Genomic DNA, 24,853 nt, shown 5'->3' with positions numbered 1-24,853 from the left:
AGATAGATAGATAGATAGATAGATAGATAGATAGATAGATAGATACAGTAGATGTAAAATCAGTGGATGGATAATGGATTTACTGTAAGTGAATTGAAATCGTATTTGTCTGTCACAATGCAGTCCACATCATTATTCTGTTCTTCCTGTCTCCTTTCTCTCTCTTGTCACCTACCTCTCCCATTGGCTATCTCAGAACGAGGGCAGGATGATTGGACAATCATTAGATCCAATAAAACGTACGTGGTTAACAGCTGGTTAACGTTTGACCAAACATTATAGGGCTGTTAGGATCACTCTGAAGTCTGAGAGGTGACTTGCTCAAAGTCTCCAGTAAGGTAAGTGTCCTTTCACTTCTGTTGTCCACCTTTGGAAAAGTTGAGTTTTTATGCTATTTTGGGGGTAAAAACGAGACACCAACTGGACCTTTCAGGGGTTTTTTTAAAACCAGGTTTGGTGTGTAAAATACTTCCAGTTTCTTGCAGAAGAGCTGTGATCTTGACTTGACTTTGTCAGGGCCTTAGTATTGGGTGTTGGCATTTCAGGCACCAAACTTCACCTTCGTAGTTTCCTGGGTTGTAGTGAGTGCTCGACTTTGGGAGGATATTTCTTGTATTTATCCCAGATTTGGATCATTATAGCTGAAATTTGGAATGACAAAGGTCACCAATGTATTGCAAAAGAAGGAGAGATAGTGTATTTAGCACCAAGACTGCTGATTTCCAGTTGACCATAAATCAAATAATACGTTTAAATATATAAAGTGTGTTCCTCATTGGAAGTTTGTTGAAACGTTGAGCACCACTATGACACAAATACAGAGACAGAAAGACTAATAACTGGAATACAACAGGTTGAGATAATGTTAATCGATACGTATTCGGCTGAGAGGGAGTGTAGCAGGGGCAGTGACGTAAAAAACGTCCTGCGTTACAATAAGGTCATTAGACACGAGTCAATGTCACCTTCACTTCACTAAAGCAGCTGACTGAACCTCCCCTCTTCTTTTACATGTTCCAAGTTCAAAAAATTCCAGCGTGGTCATTTCTAAATATATCATCAGTATATTTGATTGTTTTGTGCTCAGGATGTTTTTTGTCTTCAATATTTCTGAATGTCATGCATTTCTGTCATCCATACCAATTAATCCATTGATTGGTTAATTTATTAACAATCTGCTGTCATCAGAATATAACTGAGTTTTTAATCAAGTCTTTCAGACAAACCGAAGATAATGTTACAGAGCAGCATAAGAGGCTATGACAAATATATACCCCTTCATCCTCCATATTTTTTTTCCTGTCAGAGACAGATTATATGTTACACACACTTAAAAACACAATCAGTGTTGTTTTCGCCTTTCTCTGAAATGACTATAAAGTCACAGATTTTACACACTTCAAACGTCAGGTTTTATTGATGCTAACTATGAATTGCATGATGTTTAAAGCATAGACTTTCATTTTCTCCTGCATGATGGGGTCAATGAAACAGATGGGTTACTAGTGTGTGTGGGTGGAGTCACATAAATGACACATAACCCATTCAACTGACAGACTGAAAAAAAGGGAGAGATAACGTGTCCATGTGTGGAAAGTCAGGGACAGGAGACTGATATTCTCTACAAACCCATTGTCTTTCTGAATCAGTCTCTGGCTACACTGGGATAGAGAATGTGACATTGCAAGGACCACTGAGAACAACTACATTTAATTTTCATTATATCTGCAAGCAGAGTTTCAAGACTATAATATAAATCCTTCTCTTCATGCCACTTCTCCGCCTCCTCAATCTTCTGTTTTATCTTTTAACACTTTTCTAACACCTATATCCTCCTCCTCCTCCTCTCTCACTCTTCCTCCTCAGGTTTTGATCATGACAGCAATGGCGCCTCTGTTGTTGCTCCCACTCCTGTTCAGCATTGTGAGTACATAACACTGCCAAATGCTGCTGCAGCCCTTACTACATTCAGCGTAGATAATTAAAAAATGTAATAATTATAATTATTGATTATTTTGGCACATATCACATATCATATTTTTTTAATCTTTCTGTGAAATAATAATGTTAGTAATTTTCTGCAAGGTCAAAGAACTATTGAGGACAACTTTGGTGACTTATTTATGACAATATGAGGACGTGTAATCATTACTAACATACTCATTAGTCATTTTGCCTCTAGACTTTGCTCTTGTCCTGCTGTGGGATGTAAGAATTCCTATTGTCCTATCATTTGGGTTCAATAAATAACTAAGCTGTGAAAACCTTCCCTCAATATGTCACTACTTTCAGCTACAGTACGGTGCTAAAGCAAACAGAGCAAATGTGGACCTTAGTGTGTGTGGTTCAATTTTACCTCTGTCTGGGGAATTTTCACTGACCTCTGACCTCTACTGATGTGCTCTGATAGGCTGGGGGGAAAGATTTAGAGGAAAAGAAAGGTCCATTTGAGAACACTGAGTTGGCTGTGCCAGAGGGGACACCGGTGCCTTATCTCCTGTATCAGGTATTACACTCATGACAACAGTGATGGAAACTAAGCACACACTATGTTCCTCAGTTTAATTCTAAAGCACTTGAATTTTACTAGAGCATGACAACTTATATTATTTTATTCATCTCCACTAAACTGAATGAATCTAATTGTTGCATTTCGCTAGTTATGATTCACATAGAAAAGGCAGCTTTTGATGAAAAGGACACTTTTTAAAAAAAATCCATTTGTAAAGTCCCCATTTGTTTACTCTGAACTATATTAGTTAACTGTCTGGAAATTTGTTAAAACTAACTGGATCCAGACAAGCAACAAAGAAAAATTCAATTTACAACATAATGCATTAATATTAACAACATGACCTTATTTCCTGAACACAGACTTTGCTTTGGATTTGTTAGATATACTGTATTTTGTTGATCACAGTCCAGTCCAGTCTTGTTTGTTTAGTTTTCAGTACTTCCTTCACAATGGAATACCCAGAAAGAAAGCAACTGTTCAGTTTCCTTTTTGTTAGTGTCAAATTAAATTACTCTAAATGTATATAAATTACTGTGTTATTTTTTTAAAAAAGTTTCCTCAGTTTTCCTACTTCCTGTGTTTCATTCCACAGTTTCAAGTGACCAATCCAGATATTAATAATTTTAGGCTGAGTGGAGAAGGAAAGCTAGACATTAAAATTTCAAATGAGGGTTGGTTATATCTAGAGACGCCTCTTGACTGGTCAAAAGAAAAACATTATGTCGTCATGGTAAGATGATGCTCTCTCCTTCCATAACCACAGAACATTTGACATGTCATTCATTGCAACTGCAATGAAAGCATTTTTTTTGTGACTGAATCCAGGTTGAGGCACTGGCAGATGGTGAAGTTGTGGATGGCCCAGTTTATGTGACAATAAATGTGGTGGATGTTAACAACAATGCTCCATACTTCAACCAGAGTGTCTACACAGCTGTTGTCAGAGAAAACAGTCCATCAGGTTTGTGTAAAAAAACTGTGTTAAAAAAAAAGAAAGTGGCCCATATATAATGTATGCAGTAGCCTCTGAGCAGTGATTATAGTTATGTGGGCTATCCATGCACAATACATACAGTCCATCACATGCATCAATAATGTCTGCTCCTGATTGAATACATTCTTAAACTGCATGTGTAAAACCCATGTGTATTATATTTTCTAAAGTGCCAAACTTAAGGCCCGGGGGCCAAATGTGGCATGCCACATCATTTTATGTGGCTCGCGAGAGCATAATTGGTCTAAAAGAGTGTAAAAACAAAAAGGTCAAAAGCATGATTGACCTGAAACTACATTTCCCACAATGCAGTAATTAAGCTCATTTTAACTCTGGCAAAAACATTTTGAACAAAGCTAATGTCCTAACTTTTAATTGTTGTTATTTGTCGTTGTTCACTTGGATAGTTTGATCATACCCACAGATGGAGTTCTGTGGGTTTCATAACCTGACAAATTAGAGAATTTATTTTACAACTTAACTTGAATAAGTAATAAATTCAGAGCTATTTAACATTAAGGAGTAGTTACATTTATTTTACACTACAATGAGTTGCATTTAGTTACATTTATTAGTTACATCTGCCCCTTGGAGGACAGCCATTATGCCAATGTGGCCCTCGGTGAAAATGAGTTTGACACCCCTGGTCCAAGCATGTTGCGGCTGTTCTTTCAGGATTCCTGTCATCTATGTGGATTAAGCAGCGCTACATGTCATCCAACATCTGTGTTCCAACCATTAAAGCTCTATTTTAGAATATTCAAGATACCATTTCACAGGTATGTTTTGTCTGTGGTTCCAGGTGTCCCATTTACCCATGTGTTTGCATTCGATTGGGATGACCCAGAGACTCCCAACGCTGATCTGAGCTACAGCCTGGTTAGCCAAATCCCCAAATCACAAAACGTCGCCCTGTTCCAAATCAACCCTCGCACAGGAGAGATCTCCACTACAGAAGAAGGTTAAAACACACATGCTGGTACACACAGAGATGAATGCATAGACATCAGACCAGACATGGGCATACAAAACTAGGTGTTCTGTCTACCAGAAAACCTGTAATCTGTCCGTTTCTGCCTGTAATCTGGCAGTATAGTGCTGCTGTAATCCAGATTACACATCTCATTTTATGTCCTCAAGATTAACGCTGGTTGAAGGCAGTTTTCCTAAATGTGTCGCGTGATGTTGATCTCAGATTACTTTGTGAGTGTGTTTGACCATGTGAACAAATCTGTTTGGCAAAGTTCACATTCGTGAGAGAAAGCTTGATCAAATATTTCTTCTTCTGTCTATTCATAGGAAAATATTTTTGTCACATGGAATTCTACTGAACATTATTTCACACAAATATAATATTTTTCAGGGGAGCAGATGTTGAAGGCTAGAGAAGGAATCATGTATGGCAGAGGAGAAGATCGAAACATTGACACTCTGAAGTCAAAGTTTGATGACTACTGTCCAGAGCCGAAGGTCCCCTATGAAGAAAACCCCTTCTTCACCTGTATGGAGAGAGCAGGTTTGCATACATGTCTGTCATAGAGATGCCATGATTACTAAAGTTAATTCAAAATCTCCTTAATTTATCTGCATTGTGTGAATATATTCTTAAAGAATAAATAGGGTTGTTGCACAGTGACATTTTTACATGTACAGTGTAAGAGAATGGTCCCCAGAGCCACGGCTCAGCACTTTATTTTTACGTACTAAATATTTTCAGATTTAAAAAAAATACTCTGTACAAATTACAAGTACATCTTCATGGTAGAACAAAAATTTCAAATTCATTTTTCTTTTAGCCAAAAGACTTTAATGATTCCAGCATGTCTTTCTGAAGAGCAGCGGTTCCAATATGTCACCACCTCTAAGGGAGGGCTACATTTTTCTGTTCCCTAAAACTGTAGTGATACTGCAGGAACATGTGCAGCATGTGCACCATGCCCTTGCAGTCTGTGACAGGGTATTATGTATTCTTTTCTGACTTTATAATGGAAAAATAATAAACGAAGCAATTTAAAAACAATGATCAGGTTTATCTTAAATTTGAAGAATTGTTAAAAAACAGCTACCACATACTTAAAATATAGAACAGTGAACAAATACTATACAATTCATACTTCCCTAATGTTGTTTGGCTTCCATTTTAAGATACTAGCATATTTGAGATGTCAGTCGGACTTGTGATGCGTAACAGTAACAGCTGGTTTAGTGTAGTTAAGACTGACGATGATGTCTATCAGCCATCAGTGCTACTTATGTGATTTATTGGGTGTTAGGTGAAAGAAATTAGACAGGCAGAGTATTTATGACATCACTATTTTTATGTTCAGATAACGAATCACCTCAAAGATTGTCTTGTGACTCAAGATGGACTGAAATGTTGTTTAAATAATGCAGTATATCTAACTACAACCTTCACCTTCTTCTGTGGTGTCAGAAATGAGAAGGAGGAATGCAAACCCCATAGATGACCCAGATTTCACCCTGATCGTGCGAGTTCAGGACCTGGGAGGTGCGTCAGAGACATCACTGAGTGGAAGTACCAGAGTTCAAATTGTTGTGCAGCAAAATCTGTGGTTCAACCCTGGCCCAATAACTGTGCAAGAACACTTAGAAGAAAAGTATCCTCTGGTCATTGCAAAGGTATATTGGAATTTGAATACCTGTTAAGAATCAATGCGATTAAGAACTCCAGGAAATGATCTCTTTTTGTCCCATTTTGTAAAATGTTTTTAAATCTAGGTCCAGTCGAATGAGCCTGATGCCATCTATTCCCTAGTGCAGAAGGAGAGAGAAATGAAATTCCCTTTCCAGATCACAGGAGATGGAGAACTACTCCTGACAGAGGAGCTGGACAGAGAGGACAAGGACATGGTGCACAATAATTGTTCCCTTTGCTCAGTATATTTTGGGTGTTAAGGATAGCATTTTACAATGGTCACTCTTGTGTCTCTATTTCAGTACATCCTGGTGGTGCTGGCAAAAGATGAAAATGACAAGGAAGTAGATCCACCATTGGAAATTCAGGTCTTGGTGGAGGATGTGAACGACAACGAACCAGTGTGTGAAAATGAGGAGAGTGTGTTTGAGTTGCAGGAGGATGAGCCTGTAGGTAAGATTTGTGTGTACCGCATGAGTGTGTATGTGTCTTAACATTTTAATATTCTTCTGGGCAGTTTACCATAAAAAAGAAAGAAACAAACAAACTGAAACCTTCTTTTGTGGCAGGTGCAACTACATACAGTATTAGGCAAAGGTGTATCAGTAAATTACCTAATTAATCAGTTCTTCCTTGAAAAGAAAAAAAAAGTGTTTAATATTACATTCACACAAAAGCTTATATTTGGTTTTGTGACATTTCACTCAGTCTCCTCCACTGCAGTCCTCTATAGTAGAATTACAATCTAATGAATAGAAAGTAGGTTCAAGTTTTTACATTAAACTTTCTGGTTCCTTCTTCCAGGCAGTATCGTTGGACAGCTTTTGGCCCATGATGCTGATGAAGAGGGGACGCTGAATGCACAGCTGACATACACCATCATGAATCTAGAAGCTGTATCGAATGCCTTTTCTATCGACGCTGCTTCTGGGAGAATTCAGGCGTTACGCTCTCTGCAGAGAAAGGACCAGCAAGTGTATAACCTGTATGTCAGAGTTAGCGACCCAGGTAGCACACACACACACACACACACACACACACACACACACACACACACACACACACACACACACACACACACACACACACACACACACACACACACACACACTGCATGATGTCATGTGGAGGCTGAGTTGTCATCAACTCATGGTTTTTGTTCCAGCTTTCAACACAGAATGCAAGGTCACCATCAAGGTCATTGATGTGAACAATGAGATGCCTCTGTTTGAGAAGAACGATGTAAGTACGCTAACTACTTGTTTCTTATGTCTCGTGCTGTTAGGCAGATTTCTTTATATTTATGTGTTTGTGTACAGTACGGCAGCCATACGTTAGCAGAAGACACTGGTGTGGGACACACTGTGCAGACAATCAGAGCCACAGATGCTGATGATCCAAACAGCGGCAGCTCTATCATCGAGTTCCACATCTCTGCTGGAAATGACGATGATGTGTTTGCAGTGGAAACTGATGGCAAAGGCATTGGCCATCTGGTGATAACTAAAGTACGTCATCTTCACTTTCTTTGTCCTCCACAAAAACACACATGATTTTATACAATACGTTGTCGTACTTATATCTGCTACTGTATATCCATCTTTTGTATAATATTTTGTATCTCAGAAAAGAGGGAAAAGTAAATTCTCACATTTGAGAAGCTTGGAACCATTAAATGTTTTAGTTGTCCATTCTGCTAATTGCCCCTCCAAAGAATGTTTACTGGCTTTGTAAACGCTGGATCTGTATATGTATGTATAGCTACCTATTGCATCTTTAAACATAAAATGGCTTGGATTTGCAGATACCAGAAAATATTTTCATTGAAACATATAGTTTCAACACGCGTCAGAATAGTGACTGTTCCATTCTTTCCTGTCACATTCCTGCTTTTTGCCTGAACTTTCTGGTTGTCTCCTAACAGCCGCTGGACTTTGAGTCTGCTCCCACCTACAAGCTCCAGATTGATGCTCGTAACCCAGAACCACTGATGAAAGGTTTGGAATACGGCAGGGAATCCACAGCCTTTGTCTCTGTGTCTGTCACTGATGTAGACGAGGCTCCAGAGTTCAGTATGGATGTCCTGGATGTGACTGTGCCTGAAAATACCACCAAGGGATCGGTGCTGCTCACTGTGGAGGCAAAGGATCCAGAGGGCAAAGAAATTGGGTAAATACACGCAAAGAGTGGAATAGTAGAATAGAGTGTCATCGAATTCCATAAACACAAGTGATGAACTGATTCCAGTAGGAAGTACTATGTAAGTGAAGCTCTGTATTGTAATGATGAAGACTATGATGCTGAAACTGTTGCTGTAAATCCTGACATGACTAGAATTGCGGTTGTAAACTTTGTCTGATTCAGTCACACCCCACCCCAACAAATTTTAACAAATCTTTCTGCAGTGCTAACGATAATGGTCCAAAAATCCTAATTTCAGTTTCTCTTAAAACGATTAAGAAGTAACATTATTTGATCGGATATGTTTATGATGACTTTTCCTTTGAATTTTCAAGTATGTTTGAGTACAATTGTATAAGCAAAATGTTGTCATTCGTTTTTTTAGCTGGCTGTTGGCTGACATACCACTACTATACTCAGTAGCCATTGTAGGAAACTAAATATTTAAATAGATTAATGAATACATTAAACTAATTACCATAATGTAATGAATAATAATGCAAATAATAACAACAATACCACCACCACCACCAAAAACAACAACAATAACAACAACAATGATGATGATAATAATAATAATAATAATAATAATAATAATAATAATAATAATAATAATAATAATAATAATAATAATAATAATAATAGATGCTTAAGTGTTTATCATTTGCTTAATGCTAAACTATCATTTTGAGCTCATTACTGACTGTTTACTTATTACTAAAAGCTAATTTTGGATGTTTTTATTCATGTTCTTATTTGAGCTTAACATTTTAATTTTTCTGAACAATTCTTTGAGCTCACTATTTTGAATGTTTATCATTTTCAACTAATATTTTATTGACATCAATTTTTAAAAAAAACTATTTAACCTTTATCTTGAACCATCTATTTAACGTGTTTATCTATTGTTAATAGCTTATGATTTATATTTAATAAAATTTGTCTAATTTAATTTGATCAATGACACTTTTCTGTAGATTACGTACTGGGTTTAAAACTAACTAAATGATGCTAGGATGATGCAGTCAGGACACTTTTCAGTAGTCATAAATAAGGACTTTTCCCATTAGATTAGCACATTTGTTTTTAATGTAACTGCTCCATACTGGCTACTTTGGGGTTCATCCAATCTAACTTTATGTATGCTATTCATGGTCTTTACCTACAAGGGCATTAACTCAGTGTCTGGTGCACCGTGAATGATTTTTAATATGTGTTTGCTATATGTGTGTCTATTTGTATGATTTTTTACGCGTGCTGCAGTTTTAAGTTGGATGGTGACAACCAGGGCTGGCTGGAGATAGATGGTGCCACAGGAGAGATCAAGACTAAAGCCCTGCTAGACAGAGAAGCCCTAGAGACTTTCAAAGTCACTGTTACAGCATTTGAGAAAGGTATGATGATAAACGTAAATGACAGCATAGTTATATAATACGCATCTATTATAACCTTTATATTTTATGATTTATACGTTGATGTTTCATGCAAATGTTAACATTTTGTTTGTCCATTAAAACATGAGGATTGTACATTATAAAACTGCATTAGGCTGAACCTGTGAACATTTAGAATTCCCTCTGATTTCCCTCTGAAGAGAACCCAGAGAAGTCTTCTGAGAGAGTGGTGTCGATAAGGCTGCTGGACGTCAACGACAACATACCCAAACTAACAGAGACACAGGCCTTTATCTGTGTGAAGAAACCAGAACCTGTTATCCTCAAGGCCAAAGATGGAGACAGTCCCCCCTTCTCCCAGCCCTTCACCTTCAGCTTGGGGAAAGGCAAAAAGTCTCCCAACTGGGAACTGCTGGGAGTTGATGGTACAGATGTGCTATATCACTGTAGCGACATATCAGAAGATGATGCCAAAATCAAAAGCTGTAAAGGTTGTATCAGATCATGACATTCTTCTTGTTTCTTTCTCAGGGACAACAGCTAAACTGATATTGAAGAAAATCCCAATTGAAGATAGAACCTTCACACTTTCCATTAACATTTTAGACAATGAGGGCATGGGAGTGAGCCAGGCATTGGAAGGTGGGTAAATTATTTTACATAGCATTAGAGGGTTATGTAAAGGCATTAAATTATGTCATGAAGACTTTTCACCGCTAGTCCAAGAGGCTTCTTCTGTTCTTCAGTTCACCAGAATAGAAGAAACCTCTTGGATAAGAAATACAGAGTGTTCCTGGAACTGTCTACAAGTCCAATTGATCTGATTTAATGCCTTTAGATAACCATGACCTGGATGAATGACAACCTGCACAGATGGCAGAAGCTCAGTCTGCTAGGTCTTTTATTTCGCTTCTCTACTATTTTCTTTTCTTACTATCCACTGGTTGGGACATGTCACTCCTTGGTAGCAACAGGTTTCACGTTCACTGAGGCAGCTTTGATGTAATTTAGAGGAATGAAATAAGAGACTGCTTGTTCGGGATAATTCCGTGTTGCTTTGTGTCTTTACTAGGGATTGATTTTTTAAACAGACATACGGAGTTAACCACACCCATCATAGTCGACCTGTAAGATTTTACTGTATCACAATTCAAATGAATGTTCAGTAAGTCTGTATTTTCCTGTCTGCTCTCTCTACCAGTGAGAGTATGCAACTGCACGCAGCTGGGCTACTGCCACGTTGAACCAGAACAGCGGACCTTCAGATTTGGATTGGGACCGACCATCGGAATCTTAGGTGGCGTTCTGGGGTTCTGTGGTGAGTGTGACAACCCTCATAGTGTGTAATCCCATAAAATCCAACTCATGCATGAATAAGTTTGTAAATTATATTGCATATTCTGATGTATTCAATTAAATAGATTTGCATGCATGCTGACTTTATTTATTATTGTATTGTTGCAGTTATTGTGTTCGTGGTAGTGATCAAACGTGCTAAGAAGGATGGAAAGAAGAAAGGCTTGACTGAAGAGGAAGAGAGAAATGCCATGATGTAGAGACTACACACACATTAATGCATGTATTTGTACTTCTATACTTGTGAGACCCACCACGGACATTATGTACTTGTTATCACCTGGCCTTAACTGTCATATCCACGTGTCATGGTTAAGCATCAAATCAAATTACAGCCTTATTCTATTTTAATCTGACTTCTATCAAGACACAACAAAAGGAACAACAGACTTGCAAAAGAAAGGCTACTCCCTGGAAAGTCTGGTCCTGTCCTATTTCTTGGTCCTGCCCTCTGTCTGACTACCAAAATCAAAACCTCAGCATTAAGTCCATAGAGGAGAAGCCAAAATGCCATTGGGCTCTCCAGTGAAGAGTTTGATTTTTGGCATTTACAGTCATTTATTTGTTGATCAAATAGCAGTTTTCTGGTCAAGTGAAGCACATGAAGTATCACGACTGTAGAAAGGAGACCGAGTTTGTACCTTATTATATTTTATTTAGAGAGAAACGTGAGCTTCATGAACTGTGGTGCACATTACCTTAATTTCAACAGTCAGGTGGCCCCCTGTTAATTGTGCATTTATAAAGTATGTTAACGTAATTTATTTAAAGCTCACATCCAGACTCATATTGTGTCATTAGCAGTTTAAGATCGCATGATTCAATTAGTACAAATAATACTGTGCTGCAAAAAAACATTTGTTTCATAATGGCCAATAATTACTGCTGTTTCCCAATAAACAAAGAAACTGGTAACCACAGTGGTTTTCATGACATGGATGTGTGTGCTTGCCTCTGTGGGTGTATGTACATGTGACAACAGAGATGTGATAGTAATGCATGACACAAGCATTCACAGCTCATTTCAGGTCTCTCTCTTATGTTCTTCAAATTTATTAGTTACGCTGGGCTTACAGTAGGAACTGTTGCATCCAACCTTTTCTCCACCTCCGTACCATTCTATGCCCGAGAAGTCGGGACCAGGGTGCTGCTGCTGAGTGCTGCTATGACTCATCCCTTTGACAGGGGGGAGACAGCCAGCAGATCTTCAGTGGCATTGAAAGGAAAACAACATAATTGTGGGCATTTATGCAACAAAGAAGCTGCAAACTAAAAATACAGAAAAAAAGAAAGACAAACATGGGAGAGCTGAACGTGTTGCCACATGTGCTGTCATGATCATACTTCATCATCATCGTCATCACCCTTCCAATCCATGTGCCACGTGAGTGGGCGCCTCCTTGTGTGTGTGAGTGTTAAAGGTTGCAGTATTCAGAGTTCAATGGCACGTGTTTTTTCTATCAATGCTGCATAGAAATTGTATCTAGCAGATCTAATCAAAATATAATATTATAATCCAAACAGGTCTGCCTATTACAAAGGAATCAAAGTTTGCCATCCTTTATTAGGTAATTTAATGGAATAGTGCGGCATCATCTACGGACTGCAGTTCTAATATTTTTTTCATGCCATGAGAAGCTTATTAAGTACCGTAATTAAAAGACTCCTTTACAATTAAAAGTCCCACATTGAGTTAATCCAGTAAAATATTTCTAGGAAGATGCATTCAAGTACAAATCTGACATTTCTCAATGTAAAATTGTCCCCTATTAATGTTAGATCATGTTATTAGATTGTCAGTAGAGATGTATTAATATATTAAGAGTATGATTTGTTAGGGTTGAGCTAAACCAACAATTCACTCAGAGCTTTAACTGCTTTTTCTTTTTCTCTATAGATTACTATGATTTTTGTTGTATGTTTTTTGAAATGTCAAAAATTTTGGCATTTTTCCAGAGCCAATCCTTATTAAAATTAGTAATAAAAATAAAAAAAGGTTGAGATGAGTTCATAAATTTGCATGAAAAATTATGTTCAAAATAAACTGGCTAGCAAAACATTTTCAACATTGCTAATGAACTATTTAAACTCAAATTGCATATGTATTATACAGTTGTTTAGTCTTTAAAATGGATTTTTCTTAAGGCTCATCATTATCATAACACTACATAGTATAATAATGATTGAACTTTAAGCTCAGAGCTAGTTTCACAAAGCAAGTTCTAAGCAAAACCCTAACTCTACAACAGAAACAGAAAAAAAATAATCAAGAAAAGTACAGGTAACTTTCCCACATTAGCAGCTATTGATTTGACCATCCATCCTGTAGGTTAGGATGTCATGGGGCATTGTGTCAACACGCAACACTGGTGATATTTAGTCAGTGTTTTATTAAAACATTGAAAATACAAAACTTTACCCACATAAGTTACACTTTATACATAAGAATGTGGCTAAAGGCATGTAACATAATATTAAAGCTGAGAAAATAGTCTAATTTTCAAACAACTTGTCCACACATACATTCTGTTTATTCATTTGGGCTTAAACACATTGCTAATGACCATTTGGAAAAAAAACAAGAACACATAAACACTAGGTTGACAGCACACATCCCTTTAACCCACAGTGCTTCAAAACAACTACAACCTTCTCAGATGTATCAGCGATGGTGGAGTTGAGTAAATGTCTTGATTTAGAGGTTCAACTGTGGAGAAGTACCGCGGCAAATAAATGTGTTGCAGAACAGCCAGGTCTTCCACAAGTTGTTTTTTGGACTATGCAGTCTGTAAATATCTGTACTCCATCTCATTGGATTTGACATGTTAATGGTCGTTCAGCAAGTCCCGACAATAATTACTCATTACTTTTCTCTCTCTTCTATAAAAATATTTCAGCCCCTGTGATTTATCTTGGGGCTAGAACACAGCAAGCTTAAAATTACCCTTCATCTTAGAGTATTCATATCCACATCAGACGCACTGTATAGCTCTAAGTTTTTCATCCAATGTGGACGTTAATAAAGCTCGTTATCAGCAATCAAACCAGACACTCGCATAAACATCTATCGCAGTACTAAATATTAATAGCCTGCAGAGTAAATACAGAGCAGTATGTGTATAACCATCAGCACTAAGAACATCTCATACATCGACACATGCAAAGCTGTAATAACAGTTCTGTTGTAACATCAGCCTCCAAGATGAAGAAGTTTGAGATGTAAATGATAAAATCAAAAAGCAGAGAAAGCAAGAAGTATACAGTATAATGTAAAATGTCAGTCTTTGTAACTGCTTGGTACACAAAGACCTCTATAGTTTTGAAGTCCACACCATCACCCTCTTTGGAATTTCATTTCAAACTTGCAGAGGTTTTTGGCACAAAAATCAATTTGTAACAGTGTCTCATCAGCCATACAGAAGTATGGAAGAAAGGTTTGACAGGGGGCATTTGCTGCATAAATGTCACAAAAAAGCATAGAAATATTCTCCCTTCATAAGGTGCTGGATCTCCTTAAGTACTGAATTCTGATACACAAATTCATTAAATATAGTTAAAACAATGCAGACTGATGTTTTTTTGTATGTCTAGAAATGCTTGTGTGGAGGACAACAGTACTCAATTACACAAGTAAGTGTGTGTGTATGTGTGTGTGTCTATGTGTCTGAGTAGCCTTGCGTTTAGTAGCTCAGGACCGTTCTTCCGGTCTTGGTGCTCCAATCACATTAGGGTTGAACTGAGTGATGATGATGGTGATGTCATCACGATACATGCGAGCCAGCTCCTCAGGCAGTGACAGCATCTTTGAAAGCCTCTCGTGGTCAACCGTACCAAACTCATTGTTTCCCACTGCGTGGCGCATCAGGTGGGTTGCAGAGTTCTGATCCTCAAAAGCTGAGGACATACGAGCCTTTCTCTCTTCCAGGAGCCCCTGCATCTGTCCCAGGGTAACCCTGTATCCTCCAACTTTGAGGGGCTGACGCTGGTGGACCCCTGTTAAATATTCTCCCACAACGCGAACCACTTCCTGTCTGTGGAGAGTCTCCCAAAGGCCATCGGAGCCAATCACCTGCATGGACAGACAGAGGAGAGGGAAGTTACCATATCTTGCTTGAGATTGGTGATTAAAGGTTATTAGAAAAACTCTTACACGCAATTTGGGAAACCAGTTCAGAATAAAACAACACCTTTGTCTTCAAAGTCCATAGAAATAAAATGAGGAATCATTTTCACACATCAATTGGCCCCCACAGTCCTGAGCTTATCCCCGTTCAAAATCTATGCGACGTGCTGGAGAAGACCTTGCAGAGTGGCTTGACTCCTATTGTCAATACAAGAACTCGGCCAAAAATTAATGCAATTCTGGACAAAAATAAATGCTGTGATGTTGTACGAGGTTGTCGAAACAATGCCGCAGCAAATGCGCACCGCAATCAAAGCTACAGGCAGCCCCACGAAATATTAGTGTGATTTTTTTTTGCCGGGCAGTGCATTTCGTGTTGTTTGTACGTAAAAAACTGAATCAAACTTTATTTTATATACAGTATTTTGTATATTATTACATATACAGTAGAGGGTTCTCAGTGCTTGAACTGCCTCTTCTCTCACCATGAAGCGATCCTGTGGTCGTAACTTGTGATATGTGATCTCAGGCTCAGCAGTCAAGTAGGGGGGTGTGTGGTAGTTTGGGGGGATAAATTTGGTGTGCTCGTTTTCATGGAGCTGATCGGGTCCTGACTCCAACACACTCTTCTGCAGTTCAATACTCCATTTGAATTTCACATCTCCGAAAGCACGGAAAGGCATTAGAAGACCTAGCAGTCGGTCCTGAGAAAGAGACAGAACAGGTTTTAATAAATGCTGTTACTCCACACATTGAGCAATTTATTGGGTGTTGTACCTGTCGTATGACCGTCTTCCTCTCTGATGGAGGGTGTTCACTCCGTATCCGAGCCACCTCCTCATCGTTCTGGGCGTTGTGGTCATTCGACAGTGTGTGAGCAGTGAATGAACCATCCTCCTCCTGCACACCGAGCACTGCCCGAGCATCTCCTGCATTGGCGACAAACCTTTTGGAAGACAGAGAGGAAGCTGAGGAACATCAATTTTGTTTTTTAATCTTGGATGACCAGCTATGTAACACTTTTATTCATTGACAAGAAAGTGTGTGTATGTGTTTTTATGTACAGGTCTGTTCCATCCACATGAGCCACACAGGCCGTTGCTCCAGAAAAGGCCACTCTTAGGACCCAGTAGTGTAGGAAAGCATTCGGGTCACCAACCTACAAGTCCAAACAACATTGTGAGTCAGTATATGGTCAAGGGTTTAAATTACATAGACACCTGAGCATCTCTTAAACCCATAAAAGTTTAAATTTGGATGAGTGAATGAGCACTCCATTCCTGCACTCTGACCAAAATTCAATAACTTGCACTTTGTACAAACACTTCAGAGTTTGTTGACTGCTACACTGTTCCAGGACAAAATCTTTGTAAAGTTTATTGTGCCCGGTCGTCTAGTTCTTTCACTAGAAATTGTTTTGCACTTCAGAATCTTTCATTAGGAAGCATGATGTTAAGTAACATTTTAAAAGGTTTATACAGTGGTACCTCTACTTACGAAATTAATTGGTTCCGGAAGAAATTATGTAAGTCGAAAATTACGTTAGTAGAGACACGTTTTCCATGCAAATGCCCTAATCCGTTCCAAGCCCACAAAAATTCCGACAAATATTTTCTCAAGCAAAAAATGCATCAAAACATGTAACAAATACATGTTACAATTAGATTATTACACAATATAAAAGAGTTGTGCATAACATAAAAAACAAAGAATAAAGAATAATAATGACGGTCATTTACCTTTTAACAGCTGTCCCCATTGTTTTTCTGCCCTCTTTGGTTCATGCGCCCCTATCTCATGATGCCGAACAACAGAGTGAATTCCAGTCCTCCTTTTGAACTTCTCCAACCCCCCACACGGTGCCTTAAACTCCTTAAACTTCCTTTTGTTTTAATAATGTGTCGATTGTAGATTTTTGGCCATATTTTGTGGCGAGATCAACCAAACGCCTCCCCTTCTCATGCTCTTCTATTACCTCTTGCTTTGTTTGTATGGACAAAAAAAACTCTTTGCTTCGTCTTTTCTTTCCCTCTTTTCTCCGTCACTTTCTTGGGGTCCATAGCGAATACCTACACAAAAAGTTATTATATTTGCGCAAAACTATCAGACCATCTCACAGGTCGAGTGCTGAATGCCGAGACACTCTGTAAGCATCGTTCTAGCTCCACACAGAGCTGGAGGGACATCCCTCTTAGCCAATGGGATGCCACGAGGATACGTAATAGGTAATAGCCAATGGCAGAGCAGCTATGAGAATGTTGCGTTCAGGAACCTGTGGTAGATTCGAGTATCAGCCGATACTGTGTTTTTACATTACGTAAGTCGAAACTTCTTTCATAAGTAGAGGTAATATTTTCCTGCTGAGAAATTTCGTAAGTAAAGACATTCGTAAGTAGAGGTATCACTGTACTACGTTTTTTAAACCTGATACTATAGCAAAGAAGGGCACTGAGTGGAAAATATTGGGAGTGAGTGGATATATACAAGCGTAAGTAAATAAATTTGGTCTTGTAACACAAGATCCTTTTGGAAGAACTGCAGCAATACAAAGAAAGCACACAACTCCCACCTGAGCTTCCAGAGAGATGTCATTGTCCAGCCTCTTGAAGGCATTCAGCAATGCCTCACGGGTTTCTGGAACATCACCAGGGCTGAAACAGACAGATAAATATATGTGAAGCACACCAAGAGGAAATCGCAGATCAGTGCTGTAGAAAAAGCAAGGCACTACATTTGAACTAAAAAATGTTCATACTAAGACATATTTCATATTTCAGAAGAATTCAAACAATTTTATTAACTTCAAAATCAAGCTTGTGACCTACAGGCTATGATTCCCCAGTTGCAAACGCATTTCAAATTTAAATTAAAAAAAAAAAGATTTTTACAGGACTAAGTGATATTTGTACCTACATTTATTCTTATCCTCCAATAAACAGGAAGAACTTCAGTGTTTAACAGCTGGCCAGCACACCAAAAAGGTAAAGGTAAAGAAAGTAGTAAGGAAGCTCTGTTTCATATTTCAATAAAAATCAGAAACTGGAGAGAAATCACAACCCCTTTGAAAAAATAGAACAGCTTGAGGCTTTTCTCCTCTGACAGAATGGTTGAAAGGCTTTTAGGTTTGTTTAGGAATTGAAGTCATCAATGTACATATTTTAGTCCTCTGATGCGTTGGCTTCTCCTCACCTGGTGAGATCTATTAACTCCTGCCAGTAGGTTCGGAGGCTGTTGAAGTAGAGAGTCTGAGCTTCCCTGCTGAAATAGTCATTGTGATGTTTGTGCCACTGCAGGATGGGACTGAGGGCCCTGCCGGCCTCCACAGCTGCCTCCAGCTCACACAGCGTGTTATGAGGTAGCAGCGATACTGCTATATAATAGAACAATCTCTCACTCAGTGCCTGAAAGAGAGCAGGAAATTTGCAAAACAAATAATCCTCATTAATCACTAGTGTCATTGCAAATGGAAGAGAGACATAGAATCCTAGAAAATTAAATCTGCATTAACTACATGTACATTGTCTCTGTAAATGTCCCTGGATGTTGCTAGTTGACACATTATCACGGCTAGTTTTGTTCTTATTGTAAATCTGTATGTTGCTTAATTTCGTCTGGTCATATCATAGTGACACATTCCTTTGTAAATTACAGTAGGTATGAATGAGAGCAGGATTTATTGTCCTATCAATTACGGCAAGTTGTCCTTTTCCTGAAGCGGCCTCAGCTCATCACCACTTCTGTGAAGATTCACCGCTCTTTAGAGTTTTCTATATTTATAGACAATGGCTCTCAACGTGGTTCGCTGGAGTCCTAAAGTCTCAGAAATAGCTTTGTAACCATTTCCAGTTTGATAAATGTCAATAACTTTCTTTGCTCTTAACCTTCTTTAGATTGTGGCACAGTGCGTTGCTTTTAGAGAACCTTTTGCTTTTAGGAAAATAGTTTTTCAACATACAGCCAGGCAGGTTTGGATAGATTTTATCCTTTTAAATTTCCCAGTATGGGATAAAGTATCTTATCATATATTTAATATATTAAATATTTAAAAACTAAAGTATATGTTTATTCTGGCTATCTTTGTCAAATAGTAAAATTAATTTATGATCTACTGTATGTTTGCTACTGTTTCCAGCAAAACAAGAACTTTTCTTTACCTGTGCACAGGCACAACCAGCATGTCCATCGAACACACCCAACAGCATTCCTCGTGTCTGAAGACATGTGGCAGCACTTCGCCGGTCTTCTATGGGAGCGTTTGCTGGGAGCTGATTACTCTCAAAACCCATCACTGATGACACATTCTTCCCATCAAACTCTGGCACCTAAACTCACAAAAAATAAAAATGTAACCTGCAAACTTAAATGGCAAGACATGTTTTCTATTTCCAACACAACCACATCCAGACTAACCTTGAAGCTGTACTCATTAGCTTTTAGTATGGAGTTGACCTGCGGGGGTGTGAGGACGTAGCTGCATAGAACTGAGGTTGTCTGGTAGCCTCTTGATAGCTGGCGGCTCTGCCTCATACAAGAGGGCCGTCTTGATGATTGATTAATGATGGGTCCAAGCTGTGACTGGTGTTGTGGGCACACTAACAGACCAGAGGCCAAGACTTTGGAACGGGACAAACCCCTGAGCATCTGAGCTGTCACAGGCATGCTTGACGTGCACTGCAGGCATAGATATAAACAGCCTGTTGATGACGTATGTAAACCTATTGAAGAGGCATATAGATTGCAAATCAGAATGCAAATGCTAAGAAAGCATACTGAAAAAATGCAAACATAGGTAGGGATCATGTGTCTACATAGCATAAAACCAGTCCACACACGCCATTGCTTTCTGAAATGAAATTATAACATTTGGATGATGTAATATTTGGCATTTACCTTTTCTGAATTCTAACCATATTGGCCTTCTTCAGTATATTTTCCCCTTGAGAAGAACTCTGCATAAATCTCTGGAAAATGTCCATGCCATTTCTGCACTTCTCAGAAGGTTCATAGCCTAATCTTGAAGAACGAAATATCCTATGTCCTATGTGGTGACCATTTTACCTTAAGAGTAAGACTGAAAAAATAATGGTATCATTATGAATTGAATTATAATTCATCAGCGGAAAGTGTATGAGTGGATATGGATGGAGAAGGAAGACACGTGGGGAAATGAGCAGTTTGGAGGGCATTAAAAGTAAGCAGGCGGTGTTTGCTTGTGAACAGTTTTTGTTTTCACACCATTGTTAAATTTCTATATCATTATTTAACTTTTGCATGTTGCAGCTATATCAACATTTATACACACTCAGCTCAATTTTCATATTTGTACTGTTGCTAAAACAGACTGGTTTCTATTGACAGGTGTTCTGTTATTTGGCCCAACACATTTGTGTCAATGACGCAGGATAAGTACATCATGGGCTTTGGTGTTTTGCAATACAGTTCAACAACACCACACTCTAAGTCTTCCAAATGATCAATAAGTTGAATCAATACCTCTCTTCAACAATTTCAACAGCAACTAAACATTAAACCTTCAAAAAAACAGAACAGAGGAAGAAAGAAGACAAACCTCAAATTATCTCATGAGTGATATTTTAAAAAAACAACGAAAAACAAAACTTAATGTTTTTTCTTTGATGTCGAATTTAACTTACATGCACATTCTGTCTGCAGATCATGTTCACCCAGCATCGCTCAACGTTTATTCCATGCAAGTTAAAATCTTTACTAAATTTTTAAGTGTTGACATTCTATATAACTTAACACAAGGACCCCAACACAAATGCAGAAATATAGATCAAGGCTGACGTTTTGTTTGGTTCATGTGCAATTCCCTTATAAGTCATAGCTCTTAATATACTGTACTTTATGTCTCACAGTAAAGCACAACGACAACATATTCGTGAGGCTGATTGGAGTGGCAACTTTTTTCTGCAGGAACTGATCAGCTGGGTTCCACGCCACGCTAAAAATAGTTTGTCCAAGGATCTCAGCCCTGACATTCAGAACCTGGAAAATGCTCTTCACGGCCATGACACAGTGAAATGGATCCTGACTGTCTAATGAATGCCTGGTTCAAGTGAAATAAGATTATGTAAATGCTGCTTAATTAATTTAAATCCTATTTAAACATTCAAGCGAAATATATAACAGCTCCTAGACTGAAATAAACTGCTCCTCACTGTTCAAACATTATTTGTGAAATTATCGTATACTGCATGCTGACACGGCGATGATGAACTTATCTGGAAGGACAAACCTCCTCTGAAACTCTGTGTCTGACTCAAACGGAGCAAAGAGGGCCTGGGCAAGAAAGTTGCCATGTTTGTTGACATTGCTAGCCTCTCACATAGCTTGCTGCCAGTCTAGTCTACAAAACCGAACTCTAAACAAAGCAGTCCGCAAGACAGGAACGAGAAGACAGTTCTAAAAGATAAAGAAGACAAACTTTATACACAAATAGTATTACAGTTAGCTGCATGGTAAATGCGACGTACGTCGGTCAATAAGGTAGAGTAACCAATTAAGCTAATAGTAGGTTAACAGCTAGTGGTGTCCTCGACAAGTTGCACTCAACTGTCCTAAACCTGCATATCTTTTATTTAATATTCCTTGAAAAAAATGCCACGCCTATCTAACGTAATGATACTACAGCACAGAATTCACTCACCTTAATTAATGACTGTAAACAAGTTGATGTTTAACCTTTCATTCATGTCTGAAGACCAACCTCTCCGGTCCGTGTCTTTCTGGTGTGCCGTACAGCACGCTGACCGCTGATTGGCTAGTCGATCACAGCCGCGCTGACGTCATTCCAACGCACATATACATGCACGCAGACACGACCTTTAATCCTTTAATCCCATCAACATTTTGAGACTCCTACGTGATAAATTTCATTATTTTTTCCATGTGAAAAAATTCTTGATTTAGCAAAAAAAATAATATTTTTTTCAAAAATGTTTTTGGACAATTTCCGCAGAAGGTTATTATTTTCCAAAACTTTTATGGCAATTATTTAATATTTCAGGCTTATATGGTTACATTCATGTAAATCTGCAAAATAATGTTACTAGAGGTAGAGGTTAATTCTCTGAAAAATTCATCTAATCATACATATTTTGATTTTTTCTGTCTTTTCTGAAGTGAAAAAGGGCTCTGAGGACAGCTAAAAACTGTATTTATTTGCAAAGGCATTGACATTCACCTCAAAGCATAAGAATATTTCACAATAATGACTTAGCTGGGCAAACAAGTCACATGTAAGAGGACCTGTACATTCACATATACTGTATATCTGTTTCCATAAACAATGACTAGCAATGAAAGCAGATAAAAAGTAAGGAACTGCAGTGTTAACAATGTGATGATGCTCAGTTTTACGCTGCAACTGCATTGGAGTTTCAAAATTTTTTCTACCAAGGTACAAATGTTAAGGTTTTTTTGTACTGTATTGATGTACAGTACACGTTTTTAATATGGTACCAAGCAGTTGAGTAGTTTTAACTTAACAAAACACTGCCTTATCAACTAAACTTAAAAAGAAGAACAAGGGCCCATCATCACATACTTCTAACATTTATAAACATTGTTCTATATGCAATTTTATGAATGTCATAATAGTTATAATATATTCAGAGGAGCAAACAAATGAAGCACAAAAGCCTAAGGTCAAAATACATATTCTTAATTATTAATTATTATTAATCATTAAGAGTAAAGACATATTACGTTTAAATAGTTATGCAGCAGTAAAAATACAGTGCAAAGAAAAGTACAAAAAAGATATGCTCAAACTTTTAACAGTGCAAATAGATTAGACAAAATAGTAGTGCCTGTCAATAGAATACAGTTGACCTGTGAACACTGACCAAGCAAGGGCCATGTTTGGTTCGACATCCATCTGTCATCTGCATGGGAGAAGATTGTTAGGTGTATTAAAAATGTCAATGTGGATTGGCAGATGGAAGGATTTTTTAAACTTTTATAGCATCCCGGGAGTCAAGGAATCTTGTCTGACACGTGTGTGGCTAGGATTGCATGGCGGGATTGGTGTTTCAGAGTACCTACTGCAACGCAATGTCTGCACACTGTTAGAGTCAAAGTTCCAAGTTCAAAAACGAGACAGAAAACAAAGTGCCAAAGATCAGCAGGGCAGCCTCATTTCATTGAAACAGCACGTTATGGAAGGAGTAGTCCTGGTCAATACAGAGAAATACAAATTATTTATACACACACATATCTTGATGAATAAACAGAAATGTAAACAGAAACAGAATGCTAAGAGGGCCAAGAGGTCATCACCACTGTAAACATGCCTCCTCTGGGTTCAAGGAACTCCATTTCTATGATTCCCAGGGTCGGCCTGACATCAATAACAAAATATCATAGAAGCAGCATGTCTGTCCAAATACTTCAGGTAAATGAAATTAGCATATCAACTTTTGCAATTTAACAAATGGATTATACAGTCACATCAAATTGTACATTGCTGGGTTCACTGTTCATTTTGAATTGATGTGCAGTTGTTCTTCCCTCAAATGGATTTCTATTCTTCTGTCAAACTAATTCATAGATTGCTGTTCCATCTTGAAAATCATAATCTTATATCCTCATCCTGAGGATGTAAATTAACGTCTGATTGGGCTTGACCAAAATCATGTCTAGCTAGCTTCATCAAACAAAGAAAATACCAAATCAATTAGCATAGATATCCTTATCTTACATGTGATTGCTTGTAGTGCCTGTAAGTTATAACAATCAGGTACTAATCAGCTAGCTAATTTTATCTTTGTAGCCAAATTCAAGATACCACCTTGTTGGTAACATTAGCAAATAAAGGCTTATTCACATTCAAATCTCGTGTTCTAACTTCTGGCCATCTTGTTCACAGCTGTGTTCTCAGAGATGAGTCTGTTTGTTAACCAGATATATAACATGCAGCATAAAAACTGATGCTTTATCTGACGGCCCCATCTCCCTGTTAGTTCTGGGTGCTGAAAAGCTGCAATGATCACAGTTTTGTCAGAGAAAGCATTCATCCATATAGCAAGCATGAATGCTTGCTACATGCATGAACATTAATGCTCCCTCAGTCCACCCATATGTCTCCCCTATATGGTGATGAGCCCAACCTTATTGTGGTATGGTGACCAAGAAAGGAAGTTGGGGCCCCAGATCATCAACTAGGCCCAAACACTGACTGTCAGGATTACTCGATGTAACTATTTGATAAACAAATAAGAAATATTAACAGAAGAAAATACACTGGAAATATAATATTTGAAGGACAAAATCACTTAGACTTGTGAGTTGTGAATAAAATAATTTAAAGTATACAAGGAGAAAATAAATCCATTTACATGGCGTGAGGTAAGAGAGAGCCTGATGAGGTAAATGGCTAAGTGATAAAGGTGGAAAGAGGAGACTGAAAGAAATTATACGTAAATATAAATTGCATATAAAATAAATTAATCAGAATGTTCAATGGGAATTAATCAATTTATAGTATTTTATGACTACATATGTATATCTTGACATCCTTTTTTAAGTAATATAAGAATCTAGGTGTATAACAAAAAGCTAGATACAAAACATCCTGAAAAAAAGTACTTTTTTTGAATTTTGATTAGTT

General features: G+C 38.0%; 2 protein-coding genes across 3 annotated transcripts; one reads left to right on the top strand and one right to left on the bottom strand.

Annotated features, from left to right (window-relative positions):
* Nucleotides 1–270: 270 nt before the first annotated feature.
* On the top strand, nucleotides 271–12,017 carry cdh17 (cadherin 17, LI cadherin (liver-intestine)). Its single transcript, XM_068323757.1, has 19 exons — nucleotides 271–338; nucleotides 1,867–1,923; nucleotides 2,411–2,506; nucleotides 3,108–3,245; nucleotides 3,341–3,476; nucleotides 4,312–4,470; nucleotides 4,873–5,025; nucleotides 5,944–6,149; nucleotides 6,249–6,380; nucleotides 6,468–6,618; nucleotides 6,970–7,173; nucleotides 7,331–7,407; nucleotides 7,485–7,673; nucleotides 8,090–8,334; nucleotides 9,610–9,740; nucleotides 9,941–10,165; nucleotides 10,272–10,382; nucleotides 10,942–11,058; nucleotides 11,205–12,017. The coding sequence occupies exons 2-19, from the start codon at nucleotides 1,876–1,878 to the stop codon at nucleotides 11,294–11,296; spliced, it is 2,610 nt and encodes an 869-aa protein (XP_068179858.1). The 5' UTR covers nucleotides 271–338; nucleotides 1,867–1,875; the 3' UTR covers nucleotides 11,297–12,017.
* A 1,455-nt stretch (nucleotides 12,018–13,472) lies between these two features.
* On the bottom strand, nucleotides 13,473–21,979 carry pdp1 (pyruvate dehydrogenase phosphatase catalytic subunit 1). Of its 2 annotated transcripts, none has more exons than XM_068323322.1 (9): nucleotides 21,890–21,979; nucleotides 19,630–19,934; nucleotides 19,374–19,541; nucleotides 18,409–18,620; nucleotides 17,789–17,870; nucleotides 16,284–16,378; nucleotides 15,997–16,165; nucleotides 15,705–15,923; nucleotides 13,473–15,165 (listed from the first exon to the last, which is right to left on the bottom strand). In XM_068323322.1, exons 2-9 carry the CDS (start codon nucleotides 19,876–19,878, stop codon nucleotides 14,785–14,787), a joined length of 1,575 nt encoding a protein of 524 aa, XP_068179423.1. In that variant the 5' UTR covers nucleotides 19,879–19,934; nucleotides 21,890–21,979; the 3' UTR covers nucleotides 13,473–14,784. The 2 variants fall into 2 exon arrangements, with proteins under 2 accessions (XP_068179423.1, XP_068179422.1); XM_068323321.1 differs by having other exon boundaries at nucleotides 19,630–19,890; nucleotides 21,890–21,972.
* Between the last annotated feature and the right edge of the window lie 2,874 nt (nucleotides 21,980–24,853).

This window comes from Antennarius striatus, chromosome 9 (assembly GCF_040054535.1).
Source record: "Antennarius striatus isolate MH-2024 chromosome 9, ASM4005453v1, whole genome shotgun sequence".
NCBI lineage: Eukaryota > Metazoa > Chordata > Actinopteri > Lophiiformes > Antennariidae > Antennarius > Antennarius striatus.
The sequence above is the reverse complement of the archived record's forward strand: the minus strand, read 5'-3'. Positions and strand labels throughout refer to the sequence as shown.